The 15,883-nt window shown below is 30.7% G+C and overlaps 1 protein-coding gene across 15 annotated transcripts in view; it reads right to left on the reverse strand.

Moving 5' to 3' along the window:
* The window catches only part of LOC111046396 (troponin I), an 84,528-nt gene that overhangs the window by 22,353 nt on the left and 46,292 nt on the right, over window positions 1-15,883 (reverse strand). For 7 of the 15 annotated variants that reach the window (XM_039423876.1, XM_022331934.2, XM_039423878.1 and 4 more), the window contains 3 exons: window positions 9,838-9,881; window positions 9,360-9,501; window positions 4,985-5,026 (listed from right to left, as the gene is read on the reverse strand). In XM_039423876.1, coding sequence (XP_039279810.1) covers window positions 4,985-5,026; window positions 9,360-9,501; window positions 9,838-9,881 — 228 coding nt within the window. Of the gene's footprint in view, window positions 1-4,368; window positions 7,587-9,359; window positions 9,502-9,837; window positions 9,882-14,570; window positions 14,672-15,883 lie in introns of those variants that run through there. The other 8 variants (XM_039423879.1, XM_039423880.1, XM_022331938.2 and 5 more) reach the window with 4 other exon arrangements.

Consider the following 15,883-nt stretch of genomic DNA (forward strand, 5'->3'; position numbering starts at 1 on the left):
TATGTGGCTACCACCCAAACATTTTTGACAATGTTCAGCACAAGGAGTCATATTATTCTGAACTATATTGTTTAAGTTTTTATTAATTAATTTTATTCTTTTTTTGGCATTGATCAATATAAAATATTACCATTTCTTATCGTAGCACTCTTTCTTCCTTGACCCTTGCTATGTGGCTAACATAACAATAATGTTCATGTTGGACAAGATCTATGGAATTGCAATCACTATTTCTATTGAAAGGTGATACTCAATATTTGGATAATTATTTCTACTGGAAGCCATTCTGCATTTCTGCTACAGGAAATGTGCAGTGATATTTGATGCTTGATTTATTAATAAGTAGTGATAATGTTGACTTACCTTACAATTGCTGAAAAACTTCTGCTCTTTCCTGGCGGATGACTGGTTGTTTGATGCTACTACAAAATTATTGTAAAAATAATCAAAACGTAAATCTTCAAAATGCACAGGACATCAACATTTTCTATGTTATTCTACAGGATTTCAAACTAAGGTAACATTCCAAATTAGATAACAGCGCGTTGTTTAATTCGCGTTTACATAACACCAAAACACGACGCCATACTTTCACTAACCAAACCAAACTGGATGAGCACAACGCCTTCAAACTGCACAGCCGTGTAGAGGAGAAATAGTACTTCTACATGCCACCAGGCGCGCTTCTGAAGTTTATTTAGTTTGTGCTCTACAAGCATGTGTGCATTAGTTATCAGCCTACCCTCGTAATTGAGGTGCTAGTATTTTATATTTTTTAAGAATTAATTACTCCTCTGAATATGATTAATAAGTTGTAAAGTCGCTTCCCGGTGGTTCGGAACCCACCTAAAACTGTTGGTCAATTCATCTCTCAGTATCACCCACGCATAAGCCTAGGGTTCATGTGGGCATCAACCTCAGGAAAAAATGAACGAATAATAATAAATTCAGATAAATTGATTTTTTTTCATATCAAGAAAATAGGAAAAGACTTTGAATATGAATAAATTGAAACATCATGTGTGGTTCGCAAATTCATGGCAGTTCAGAAAGTTCTAATTGTACAAGAGCATTAACAATCTACCACTATGATTTCTATTTAGTTGTGATATTGAATAATCTAGGATGAAAGACTAGTAAATGAAATCTCATTCTTCTTGTGCCCAAGGTTGGGCTAATTCAATTTTCGTTTCATTCCTCTGGTCTTTAGAGCCAAACAAACCTGAGCAATCTTGGTACATAAGTTGAGAGTTCAGAGCAATAGCTAATGTAGACATTTCAATACTCTTGATGTTCGGAGACCAAGTATATACTCAGGTAGGTAGCTCCCGGCAGTGACGTAACGTTTCCAAACCGGGCCCCCCCGCAAAAAAAATCCGCGCCCCTCCTCTAAAATTGTACCACCTTTCCCCAGCCCCCTTCACCCTTAATCTCAAGCATTAAACTCTAATGTGAACGTACATCTTTAGGTGCGTACAGATATACGCGCCGCGAACATGAGCAATTCACATTTAATCAGTTGATTATATCTGTATTTTTACAGAAACGGTAAGATACAGATGTAAAAAGCTTGGCATCAGCTGATTAAAAGTGAATTGCTCATGTTCGCGTCGCGTAAATCTGTACGCACCTTTACATGAGTGAATTACATAGCTTAGTTGAAAAAATAAAACTTGTTTTTATTATTTAATTATGTTTTAAGCTACAAATATAGAATTCAACCTTTGGAGCTAGAACTAGAGTTAGTAAGTAGTATCTAGTCTTAAGATTCATTAATTATTTAAACCATTCTGACAATCTTTGTTTGAATCAGAGAGAAAAGAAATAAATCTTATCTATAAGTAAGTGGTTTGAATAGTCCCAGTCTGGATTGTCTCACCGGATGTATAAATTTTAATGATTTGTAAACAAACAACATTCCTAATTTTTTGATAAGCTCACTACCAGCACACAATTATTGAAACTCTGTCAATGGAACTATAATTATTATTACTAGTAGATTTGAACAATGATTGTTTTTCTTTCTTGCCTAATTCATTATTTTCTTATATTCTCTTGATATCAATTTATAACCAGACTGATAACATTGGTCTATTGCATATTTCTTCTTACACAATGAATGAAACCTGTCATTTTCCACAATAAAACTTCCGATCTTTTATCAAAAGTTACTTCCATGATTATTTAATTTTTCTTTTTAAAGTATGCAATATGTAATTATCATTTCAGGCTCTAACCCAGGCCCCCTAGACCGGGTAATTTTATTTTTTCAGAAAACCTATATTAGCCTACATATTATCCGGGCCCTAGCCCGGGCCCCCTAGGGACCCGGGCCCCCCCGCGTCACTGGCTCTCGGTTATCGAGTTCTACGAATAGTTTCACTGTGTCCCTCATTGTTTGAAGAGCTTCTATTCCATCCCATTTCTTCCAAGAGCAAAAATAAAATACCAACCATTTTTCATCAACTAAACGTTTGACATCACTAAATTTCTATTTTAGAAAGTTTGGACGCTCACAAAAAATATACATTTACACATATCGTACATAATAAATCAATGGATAAAAATCTGTGTGGTACACTCACACAACTTTCCTTGCTCATATTTGAAACTACAATCAGACTTTTGTATATGTGTATATACGGTAGCCTAATTGTTTTCAGAGTACTTTTCCTTTGTTTAAATTGTGAAATTCGATGATTTTTTTTAGTCGTCATTTTTTTAAAGTTATCAAAACAGCTGTTCTACAGATGAAAATATCTCGACTATGTGTTCTTTTTATGAACTGCTCTACCTACCTAGCTCATGCACGAGAAAGAGGCTACAAAGTCCATTTCTCAAGGATGGGGTGGACCCCCCATTAGTTTCCCAGAAAGGAGACTCATGCCAGTTAATAGAGCTGATAAATAACTATACAGAGTATGAATTTGAAAAAAAATCGGTCAAGTTATTTTGAGAAAAACGTGAAAAACATGTTTTTTTTAGTAATTATCCGCCATTTTTATATACGCCAAGTATATTACGGAGCTCCTGCAATTTTCTCAGAAATAAGACTCATGTCAGTTGATAGGGCTTATAAATAGCTATACATGGTGTGAATTTAAAGAAAATCGTTAAAGGCGTTTTCGAGAAAACCGTGAATAACATGGTTTTTTAGTGATTATCCGCCATTTTTCACAAGAATATTACGGAGCTCCTGCAATTTTCCCAGAAATGAGACTCATGTCAGTTGATAGGGCTTATAAATAGCTATCCATGGTATAAATTTGAAGAAAATCGTTGGAGCCGTTTTCGAGAAAACCGTGAAAAAATGGTTTTTTAGTAATTATCCGCCAGTTTTTCCGCCATTTTGAATTCAATTTTATTGAATTTCTTATTGTCAGATCCTCATGGTATAAGGACCTTAAGTTTTAAATTTCAAGTCAATCGGTTAATTAGAAATGGAGTTATCGTGTTCACAGACATACATACACACACACACAGACCAACACCCAAAAATCATGTTTTTGGACTCAGGGGACCATGAAACGTATAGAAAACTTGAAATTAGGGTACCTTAATTTTTTTTGGAAAGCAATACTTTCCTTACCTATGGTAGTAGGGCAAGGAAAGTAAAAATATCCTGTATACTGTAGTTCGATACATAACAAGATAGAAAATATAAAACGCATTAGTGAACTTGTGTGATATTCAACCATTCTGAATATTATATACTGCTCTGCTTATACATTAGTGTAGAATTTATAGGGGGAAGCGGTTGACTCCCTGGTTGCGCCAAGTGCAATGCGCTTGCTACCAGGTGAGAAGGCCACACGAGTATGTTTCTCAAGCGTTTTCCAGACGAGTAGTAAAAAACGAGGGCAGAAAGCACTCCGATTGGCTGATTGGGTTGGCGTTCGGGAATCAACTGTTTTGGGAAGCTGTCTGATCGAGAATTAGCCAATAGGAGAGCTTCCTGCTCTGACGACTCATCTGAAAACACTCTTGTGGCCTCGCTCTTATGAAGAGATGATTCCCCTAAATGAGTTAGAAAATTGCTTTCCTTTGGTTCGGAGCTTAACTAAATCTGTAGATCCACTCACCCCTTATTATCAATCTTCCCATTACAACGCACAAGCCTAAAGCTTATGTTGAAAAAGCATCAGTCAGAAAAAACTATGAAATGGCTTGTCATGTGAGACCTAATCAACCTATCACTTTTTTGATTTATTGATGATCACTCACCATATCTTCATTTCTTTATATTTTCAAGTTTCACCCATATAGCCACGTACAATTCAAATATAATATTTTAGTTAAACGAGACAATTCAGCTATTAGAGTATCTATGAAGTTACATAACGCAATCAAGGTGAGAAGAAAACTTCATTGGAATTAACATTTTATATTAATTTCATTATCGATATTAATAAATCTTTTCAACAATCATTTTTTCATAATAAATACAATATTGCAGGTAAACATCAAACCTTTAGTAAAGTATACAAATAAGGAGCAGGACGTTATTTTAATAATATGTACTTATACAAATATAATAGGAAAAGGATATAATTTAAAGGTTTGCATTCATTAGGTACAGTATCCGCATGATCATTACAATACTTATACGGGAGAATTAATCTACACGTTACGAGGATGATAGGATAACTAATAAGATTAAATTAGGGTAAATGCAAGTAAAATATAAAATTGGATGCACTAATCTCTACAGAATGACATTCTGCAGTTCTTGAATTAGTTATTGTTTTACTTACTACTTATCCTTTGTGATTCACCCATAAATATTCTCTTTACAAAATGCAAGTTCTACAAATCAATCCTTTTCAGAAAACTTATCACTCATTAGGTGAGAAAGATCTGATATGAAAATACAATTTTTCATTGTAAGGTGATCAAAAAAAATAATTTGAACAGGCAGGAACATAGAAAATTTTAAAAGATATGAACAAGTTCCATGGGTAGTATTGATTCTTCATGCTTCTACCTTCTTCTCGTCCTTCTTTGACCAATCGACGATTCCCTTTTTCTGTAAAAGACAAGAAAAATATTGATTTTTGCAAAATATATAATCTAATCCAGATTTGAATAATATTATTAAAAGCTTTGATGGAGAAATATAAACTCTAAGGTATATATTATATTGGTTGGTACTTCTATTTTTTTACTATTTATGTTATTTGAATATACCTTAACAAATAAATACAAGATATTTTGATATCTGAATAGCCTGTAGCTATATTCCACCAACTCTTAAAAAACTGATCATGAAAATTAATGTAGAGTGAGAAAATTGGAACGGAATTATAAACAAGCTACGTCATTTCCATTTCCAGGATAACATAATCAAGTACAGAATGATTTCAGCTCTTCAAAAGAATTCATCTAGATAGAGTTCATCTTCAAAGAGAACATCAATCCTGAAAAAGAAAAGGATCAAATATCTACTTTCATTATTACAATAATATAATTCAACAAAATTAAAATTTCATAAAATTTACACAACAAATAAAATAAACAACTATGAAGAGACTATGATATAAAAACAGAGTTGGAAATATATTACAATAGGATGAATATATTATATTCTACAGCAGCGTTTCTATGTACAAAGCTGTTTCTCGAAGCTGTTCTGGGGAAAAACGGTTCAATCATAAATCTGTGAAAGAATACCGGTTGCTGTATCGTCAAACTTAAGCTTAGTGGAGAAATGAATAAGAAAATCTTTGGAGATGGGTCAGAAGATTGAGAAAGGGTTCAGTCAGGGTGAAAAGAAATGAAAACACAAAAACACACAAGTTCTGTTCATGTGACGACAAAACTTTGGAACAAAACACTTTTGGTCTGCCACAATATTTTCTGAGCTGGGATTAAGATGATGAAGGTTCTGATAAGATGAATCGCTTTCTCTTACTTAAGAGAAAAAAAAACAAAGTAAGACTCATTCTAGTTTTGAATGAATTTCAAAAGGATAAGACTCCATTATTAAGATTGAAAAGTATTATTAGCTTCTTAAAATCTTGAAGAAATTAATATTTGATATTGACTCATAGATTACATTATTTAGAAACGATAAGCCAAATGAATTGTTCAAAAAATTTAAAAGAACAAACCTTTCTAAAAGAACAAAATATTTCTAATTAGCCTACTTAGTTGAAATTAAGAGAGTAGGCTATACATGAGTATAATTAATCAATGAAATAATCATTACTAAATTTAATAATTTATATCACATGTTATTTCTTCAGGCAAATGTTTATATTGTATAACCTAACAACTTTAAATTTAAAATTTTTAATGAATAAATTAATGTAAGTTTATCGTGTGAAATTATTATTTTTTATTTTACGAGAATCGCACTTATCAGAGCCTTCTGGACATCATTGAAACTTTCAGGCAGCAGGGTGCAAACACAAATTGGGGTTATAAGGTAAGATGGAGAAGAACAATAAATATTATAATAATGAATTATTATGGAAAAAGTTTTAAATAAAGCTGCAAGGAACAAATAGATGACAAAGTGAAGTATGATGATGATGTCAATGAAGCAATGGAGATGTAAATGAATATCTTTCAAACCATAGAAAGCTGAAAACAAACAGAGAGAAAGTTTGAAGCAAAGCTTGTGTAAAACGTCTGTTTAAATTTCTCACCTCTGTGTCAAAGTAATTTACCATTGAGTCTGAGTGTAGATACATAATGTAGTTGATAAAATGGTGTACTTTTCAACCGTTGGTAATAGAATCTTTTATTCATGGCTTTTAAACCACTTACATTGGGTTGATAGGACGGTTTTTATTTTAATTTACTCTTATCATGTCTCAATTGAAAACTCACCAAGAATGATTCACATTGAAAACAAATGCATGTCATTATAACACAAATTTGACGATTAAAATTTTATTGATTCTTATATTCAATCATTTTTTTATTTATCCTTATTGATGAGGATATTCAGTAAATTATTCAATTTATCAAATTTGAATACAATGGGTAATGAATGTCATGGCAAATAAATTCAAGTTTATAATTATTTGAATCAAGGCATCAAAAAAATATGTTATGTGAAGATTATTGATACATAAATGCACAAAAACATTATGAAATATTTTGTGATGCATGTGAATATGAGAACGAGTTTTAGTAATCATTTTCATGTTGAATGTTATGATACATGAATAAAATTCCTTCAACGATGATTAAAAATTATTTTCTCTGTTTTAGATTATACAAACTATTCACTATATCTATTGTAAGGAGCATTGTAATTTATAAATCTTTTCAGTTTGAAAAATTAAATAACTTTCTTTATTCCAATTTAACATAGATACCAACAGCTACATCCAATAAATATTTTTTCGAGACGATGTGTTTTAATTTCAATAAATAGCTGGACAATATGTTTAAGAAATAAGTTGAGCACATTGCCTACGTTGATGATAAGAGTTTGGTTTTGTAATTTTGTTAGTAACAGTAAGTTTACTCGAATAAAAGTTATTTGATGAAGGTTGTAGAAGTGTGGGACAATATTATGAAGAGGTGATGTGAGTTCATTTCTTCTGCCATTCGGCTTTCTCCGATTTCTTCGGCTGTTGGGGAAATGAACAACAATTTAAGTCAGAAGACACGCTCTTGTAAATTGACAGTTCAACATTTAATTAAAATATTATTCCGTACTATTGAGAATCATCAACTGGACAACAGATTCTATTCTCAGTAAACAAAGAAGTCAACGCTCAGTTGAAACAGTCAAGTTCAATAGATGGATTTAATGCTCAAAACAATGAACATACTCTATCCCGACAATTTGAATTACAAAAACAATTTACATGTAATACTAATAATTTTGCTATAAATTATTCATAGCTTAAAAGGAGATGGAATAGTTGAAAACATGCGTTTGAAAAACGTATTTCCAATCATAGGTCTACTCAAGATTTATGAAACCATTCTTAGATTGATTTTTCAATAAATGAATGAACATCAGAATCTGTAGAAAGCTTTGTAGATTATTCTCAATAGTTTGATCACATTTATTCAGAGAACAAAACAGTTAAAATATTATAGAAGTGATAAAGAATAATGTAGAAAGTGAAGAAACGTTATTTTTATGTCCAAAAATCAAAAACAAGACAGAACAATTCAAGACATAAGATCCCACACAGGACTTGTGAAAAGACAGGACAGCGGAAAAATAATGTTAATTTCTCCATCTATCATGAGAACAAAAACATGAAAATTATTCAGTCATTATATCTTGTGAAAAAAGGTTGCTATTATTTTTGAAAACCTAAAACCACAGCCCTCCAATTAATATTATTTTATTTATTAAAGGTGGCTATGCTAAACCCCATGAATAAAAAATCAAAAACACGATTTTACTCATGGTATTGTGCTTAACATAACTTAGAATATAGTAAGAATGAAACAAAATGTGTCTTTACACTGATTTGTGTTGTGTGTAGTTTTGCACAGTTTAAAATAGAAGAAAAACAAAAACCTTCTTCAGCTCGAGAAATTCATAATTGTCTGCTCAGATCTTCAATTTGAATGCATATAAAATCTCAAAACATGACTTGTTGAGGATGAAAGCATTGCTCTTCAAATAAATTGTAGTCGAATCTCAGCTGATACCTTTAATATTCCGAATACCAAGAATGAGTTGCAGAGAATCCTCGTATTAGCCTACAAATAACTCACAAAACTGTTCAAGAGCCTGAATGATCAGAATCAGATATCCAATCCTAATACGAAATAATAAGAATCAATCAGGACCTCCTAAATATCAATTTTAAGAATCGTCTATTTTTTTAAGAATCAATCTATCATATTTAAGAGGAATTCATACAGTTGAATACTTAAAAAGTTTCTAAGAAGAAACTTCATCTTGGATAATAGTATTTAATATTAAATAAAAAATTCATTCCATGTATAAAACGACACGAATTTCTATTTCTAAATTTAATGTTAAAATACAATTCTTGAGGAAAATGAAAAGTTTGGATGTAAAATTGAATTGACCAGCTGCATTGGACTGACATAATCAATCGTTGCTGCAAACTATAATTTTTCAACAGTTCGATATGAACAATCAATTTAGTATGAAATATGCTAATGAATATTATGAATATAATCATATTCATATTAAGTGCCTGAAAGATAAAAAAGGTAATATCGAGAAGAGTACATTGGATTACTTCAATTCGGTGAAAACTCGGATTGTGGAGTCCAGGTGAACCAAATCACTAAATCTGATAAAATTTGGTAAAAAATGCAATTATGACTGCAAAAGAGAGAAGAAATATCTAGACTTAATAAAATTACGAAAAAATTGAAACCCAACTAATTAAGTAATCACTCACCTCCTTGTCTTCTTCTTCCAAGGTGAATTCCTTCTTCTTGACAACTTTGAGCTGATTTCTGAAATTGAATTCAGCTGCTTTCTTCTGGAGCTTGGCGAATTTGTTCTCATATTTGGAGACTTTTTTCAAGGTTGGCTTGACACTAGAACAATAAAAATATTGTTAATACAATCATAAGACGCAAGGATTTGGTGATATTCAATGAATATAATATTTCAAATGGTCAATCTGGCTCGCATAATTGAATTAGTAAAGAAGTAATGAAATTGGACCAACTTTCACGTCTAATTAGGCTGGTGAATTAATAAATATTCAGTTCTAATATTTATTTTAATGGTATCAGCTTTGTCACTCTGGCAATAGAAATGTCACTAAAGTTAGTATAGTATAAAGATCAATCTACACCTTGAATTACAAATAAATCGAGTAATAATCTCATAAAGAAATATTGTTTAAAAATTGATAAACTTTTACTTACAATTTACCACGGAGGTCATTCACCTGGCTGTTGAGGTCAGCGATCTGTTGAAAGTAATTCAAATTATTAGTAGAAATACTTGAAATGAGTTGATGAAAATAATGCAAATTACAATTCATATGATCAACAAAATATTAAACAACATATGTCTCAAAGGTTTTAATAAATTATAGAATTGTATATAAATATTCTTGTTGTATACTGTAAAACACATTATAACACATTACTTGAAATAGATACTACTGTATTGTCTCAACAGCTTACAAATATTTTTATCAATGAGATTTTTTACAAAAATTAAATCTTTTCTTTCTTTTACTCACGTGGATATGTCTTATCACTAATACTAATTCATTAGTGTATTTTTTTCAAATATTTTTTTCAAATACTTCTACTGTACTAAAACTTCCAAAAAAGTGAATAATTAAATATCTATTTAAATACAGTACCGTACGGTACATCACTTGAAACTCAATATTATTATTATATTCAATTAAATATGTTGTAACATAGTTTGGAAATTAATGATTTTGATGAAAAGACTAAGCTAAATTTAAGTACTTTTTCAATAGGTCTACTGAATAACTAGGCTACTTTTAAGTGGAAATTATACATGGACAAACTATCACACATTAAGTTAAGTAATATGTAAAAAATCATGTGAGAATTAAGAATGAGGTAATAGAGAACACAAAATCACACATTATTTTCACCAAAACACTCTTATTAAAGAAACAACAACAAATAGCCTATGTGAGATAAATATTTCTATTGAAATATACAAAACTATTAAAATTTGAAGCTTTAAAATGAAGTGAAGCTATTAATCACAGGTTCTGCCAGTCACAAAAACCGAAATGTTCACTTTTATACTTAAACAAATGAATTTACTTGAAATGCGGTGTACTTCTTGTCTAGAATTAAGTAATAAAGTCTCATTTTATTCATTATCAGAATTATAATGAATATCTTCAACTTGATAACATGATAAAAGGTACCATTTCTATAAAGATTTTCTCACCTTAGTCTTAGTGAGAAAAGATAGGCGATTGTTAATAATTTACCAATAAAATTAAATGGAGTTTCATCTAGTTTTGCACCAAGGTAAAAATTTGTTTCTGAAAAAGATTTGGGAAAATCTTTTCTCACTTAATATAAATATGATTTGTTATTCTGGATCATGCGCATTGTTAGACCAGATAAATTTTTCATCATTCCATGAATAAATCAATTTAGTGGATCGGTTTCTGTGACTCATACTACCGTGTACCGTACAATATGTCTGGAGTGATTATTTATAAGCTTTTTAGCAGATTAATGCAAATTTTTACGTGTTAGGCAGACGTGCAGATATTATTAGAAAGGAAGCCAACTATGGAATATTTTGTAATTTCACAAATTCTGTGTCACATGACAGTTTGATGATCTGAAATGGATTGATCTTTGAATAAGACGGTCACAATTCATCATTCATGAAATAATACAACTAAAATGCTTATAATGGTTTTTGTGTGAAGGATACCAACACGGGAAAAGGACATTTGGTCACATACAGGAAAGTATGATAATATGGAATACAAGTCATCAGCAATAATACAAATTCTTACTTGCTACTATAGTGCTTGTTACCCAAACAGTTACTTTATACAATAAAATTGTACATAGCCTTCTTGATTCAATGATTTCATTACAGAGGATAACACAGTGTGAGCAAAATTACTATAATGGAAGACAATTAATTATTGCATGTGATAAAATACGAGTATTGGTCACCTATAACAAGAAGTTTTGAATTAGGCTACTTTGCTTTGCCAAGGCTGACAAAAATTTCTAGATACTTTGCGAAGAATAATATTCTTTAATATTATTAACCTTATATTGAATATTATTCAATCTTCACAATCATAACAGATGTAGGAAAACCTACATCAACCAATGAATATGTTTAGAGAAAACATAGGCAGACTATTGAAGAAAACAGCATTGCATTTTGAATCAAAGCATAATATTTTCCTCTGAGGAATCAAGCCTGTGAAGAGTACCGGTAATAGGTAGTTACAAGACTTTTTCAAGTGTTCTTCAACACATTTTGGAGATATTCTATTGTGGTGTTGTAATGTTATGTCAATTGCTTGTTATTGTAATAGAATAGATCCAATATATATTATATAATATACCATATGGTAACAGGGAGCGTTCAAGGGTTAACCCTCTAGAAAAAATGACGATTCATTTATGTAGCATTACATTTCATAAAATAGAGTATGTATATAAATAAATGTAAATTTAAATTATTCAATTTCTGCATTATCAAAATGATTCTGACGATTTTCAAATAGTAGCAATTTTTATCAGCCTTAGCCTTTTGAAATACAATTTGTGAAGTTGAAATCAACTACATTGTGGTCATAGGTTGCGGGTGCTGCCACGTTATGATGCAGTGGAGGAACTGCAAAATGCATTATAATTACAATAAATACAATAGCCATCAAATTGAAAGGAATATTTTTTTTACAAATAATAAAACTAACTAATGAATGAATTAATTATATAGTTCACTATAAAAGGTATAAAGTTTTCTTCAAGCTGTACGGTATTCTTTATACGCTGAATACTTATGCTGTAATAAATATCAAATCTATGTGACTTTCAATCAATAATATCCACAAACTCAATTCATGCTACTAACCTTATAGATCTACAGTTGTTTTCTGTTTTCAAGTGAAATTGCTATAGCCTAATGATTTTATTCAGTTTATTTGGAAACTAATAAATTCTACGCTAACCATAACAATTTTTTAAACTTTTGGTTCTAGATTTCCCTGTTTCTAGAAAGAAGATTCATATGTAGCATTCATTTTTTAAAAAAGGGGGCTTGAAGTACGCATACAACTTGAAGTTGTGATTCCATTTCTGCATCATAAAATAATCAATAAATTAACAACAAATAATCAATTGATATTGCGTAATGCCGGGGAAGAACTTAACTTAAAGGGTGGGTCTGTTTTGAAATAGAGCAATGTTCACACTATTCAAATTCGTCTAATTAAAACAGTCTACTAAGATTATAATACAAAAACAATGCATTATTCTGGCTGCCTAGCCTGATACAATCAAATGGAAATTTAGATACATTACAAGAAAAAAACTAACGTTACTCTAAAAGTTCGAACGCCTCCGCACGTTATGAGTCGAGAATAATTTTGGGATTTGCCGATTTGGTGGGTCCACACACCCACTCCCCCCCCCCCCCCAAAAAGGTAGGCCTATTTCGAATTCCGGACTCCAACGAGAAGCGCACCGATTCGTCCAAAAGCTAAAGAAGGCTACGGCAGGGGGGAAGAAGAGTCAGACACTGGTGATGGGACCATTGGAGGGAAACTCGCTTCCCCTGGCTGGGATGCTAGGCAGTTCCCAACCCTGAGAAAACTCCTCACCTCGTCCGCCAGTTAGAAAAATGCAAGCTTTCCGAAACCATATACAGCCAGCGAAAAATACTAGGTTTCAATAAATTTTAATAATTCCATTTCTCTTTACTGTCCAAATGTGATTTTTCCCCAAGTTTCACTAGTTCCAATTCAATATTTACTATCAATTATGCCCATTACAATTTAATACTGTACAACACATTTTCCATAAGTACGGTACGGCGAATGATGAATTCATTTCAAACCCTTCCCATCAAATCATTTCAATAATTTTAAATAAATGATGAATTTATTCAAATTTTTGGAATAATAATAATTTACAATATAACTACCTATGAATTTTTAATCAGTTCTTAAAAATACTATGAAATGTCTAAAATAGTTCAAAAAATATATTAAATAAACTAACTTATCTAAAGTATATTAAAAAAACTTAATAAAAGTTAGCAGGTATTCCTGCTAGCAGATGTGATAATTTATAGAGCGTTCGCTCAAAGAATATAGAACTGAATTGCTTCATTCTAGACCCTTTCCACATGAATAAAAAACTCAAATGGCAAATGATAAATTGTTTGCAAAATATACTTCTCAAATCTATTCGCACTCTACAATCAATGTTATAAAAGTTCTTGGGATCATGCTAAGGGAAAAACAATGAATAATCATAATAATGTTCTACATTGTTCTCATTCAAAAAATAACGTTGCACAAACTGTTACAATACTTCAAGGGATATGCTGTACCAAAAATTATATAAATTACAAAGTTTTGAAAATGTCAAGAATCAAGATGCTCTCAAACAGTAAAAATATCTACGGTATTTCTTCGCATTTTCCTTCAAGTTTTGAAATATTTGCTAACACTTCAAACAAAATCCCACTATAAAATTTAAAATGAAAAGAATGTTTGTCATCGTGAAAAACAAATTGATAATGATTCCATATAGACCTATATTAACTGCAATAAAATTGCGTAGCCTCTAACAGTTTTCTTTATATAAATTAAACATTTTTCCTAACACAATCAATATCAGAGAATAATAAACTAATTTTGGATTGCGTATTTTTCTAAAGAAGGTTATAAAATTGAAAATTGAACAATTTTTGAATATTTTTTCAGTTTGCCCATGATATTGGATTGATAATTGTTTCTGTGCAGACATCAGATTAAATTTCCATTGAAATACTGAGTTTACTTGAAGACAAATAAACTACTGTCTTCTACCAAGTTGAATTGTGTAGGAAGTGTAGCAAAAATCCTAATTAAAAAAAGATTGCAGTCCATTACAGCTTACAGTTGATTCACCTCATAATCTCTTTTTCGAACTTCATATTCCAAATCCCATTTTTGACTTTCGCATTGGTACATACGTTGAAAGTATTCCTCCACAATTTCCCTCAGGTCCTCTGTTTGATAATGAATACATAATAATGAGCATCATACAAATTATAAGTACCGTAATTTTGAAAAATAGAATACCGGTTGAATAAGAACATACGGAAAGCTATTGCTCATTAAATGACCGCTATATTGAGAACTAAAATAACAAAGATTTGACTCAAATCAATCTCTCTGTTCATAAAACATGGTTGTAGATTATTTTAGAGAGCTATTGATTGGATCTAGTTCTTTTAAAATTTCAAGATTAACAATAAATAGACATCATTTATTATGTACTGGAATTAAAATTATTGGTAATGATTAAAGTATAAAGAAGTAGAATTTTCTCACATTTTTAAATCGAAACAGAAGGAAGAAAATTAAAAAAGTTATTTCACATCTAAATTTGAAAAAATAAAAAGCACTACAAATCCTATTGACAACTATCTACAACAATATTGAAAAAGCGCAAGCAATAAAAACTTGTTGGAATATATGAATGAAGACTAATGAAGACTGTAAAACAGTATTGAGATTATTTTACAAACGCAGTAAAAATAATAACGAATTTTTCAATTCTACATGGATACGTTTTTACCTAGTACTTTCCCAGCCATTAAATGATTAGTGTATCTTTCAATGTACCAATGAATCGTCTCAAATTTCTTTTCCATAAGTAAATCTTTCATAAGATCAGCAAGTACAGATTATCGGAGACTGAGAATCAGGCAAATGAATTTTATACATATTTAATAACTTGAATTTATTCACTAATTTATATTATATGGAGTGATTTGAAAGTTAGAAATGTGTTGCTTGTTAGTAAGTGCTGCTGCCGAATCATTTGGGTTGCGTGTTTTAATTCTATATATTCCAACAAGTGTGATCCATAATATCAAAATAATCACGTCTTTCAACGTTTCATTCCCGAAAGAGAAACAAATGAAATTTCATCACTACTGAATAGATTATAGGATTCTTGAAAATGAAAAATTTTTCAACCTTCAATAAGAAAATTCCAAAAAGAAATATCTCTTTGAATGAAAACTTTTAATTGAAACCGAGTACATATTGAACAATGGTATGATTCGAAAGACTGGGAAATCTTCAATGTTGGAGAAAAATAAATTCACCATATATTTTAATATTCATGGATCACTTTTAATTGCTTATGAAGACAGAAATATTAAGACACTTCTATTGACAAAATACCATTAACTCGCTACCTCCCATTCTTT

This window comes from Nilaparvata lugens, chromosome 3 (assembly GCF_014356525.2).
Source record: "Nilaparvata lugens isolate BPH chromosome 3, ASM1435652v1, whole genome shotgun sequence".
In the NCBI taxonomy this organism is placed as follows: domain Eukaryota; kingdom Metazoa; phylum Arthropoda; class Insecta; order Hemiptera; family Delphacidae; genus Nilaparvata; species Nilaparvata lugens.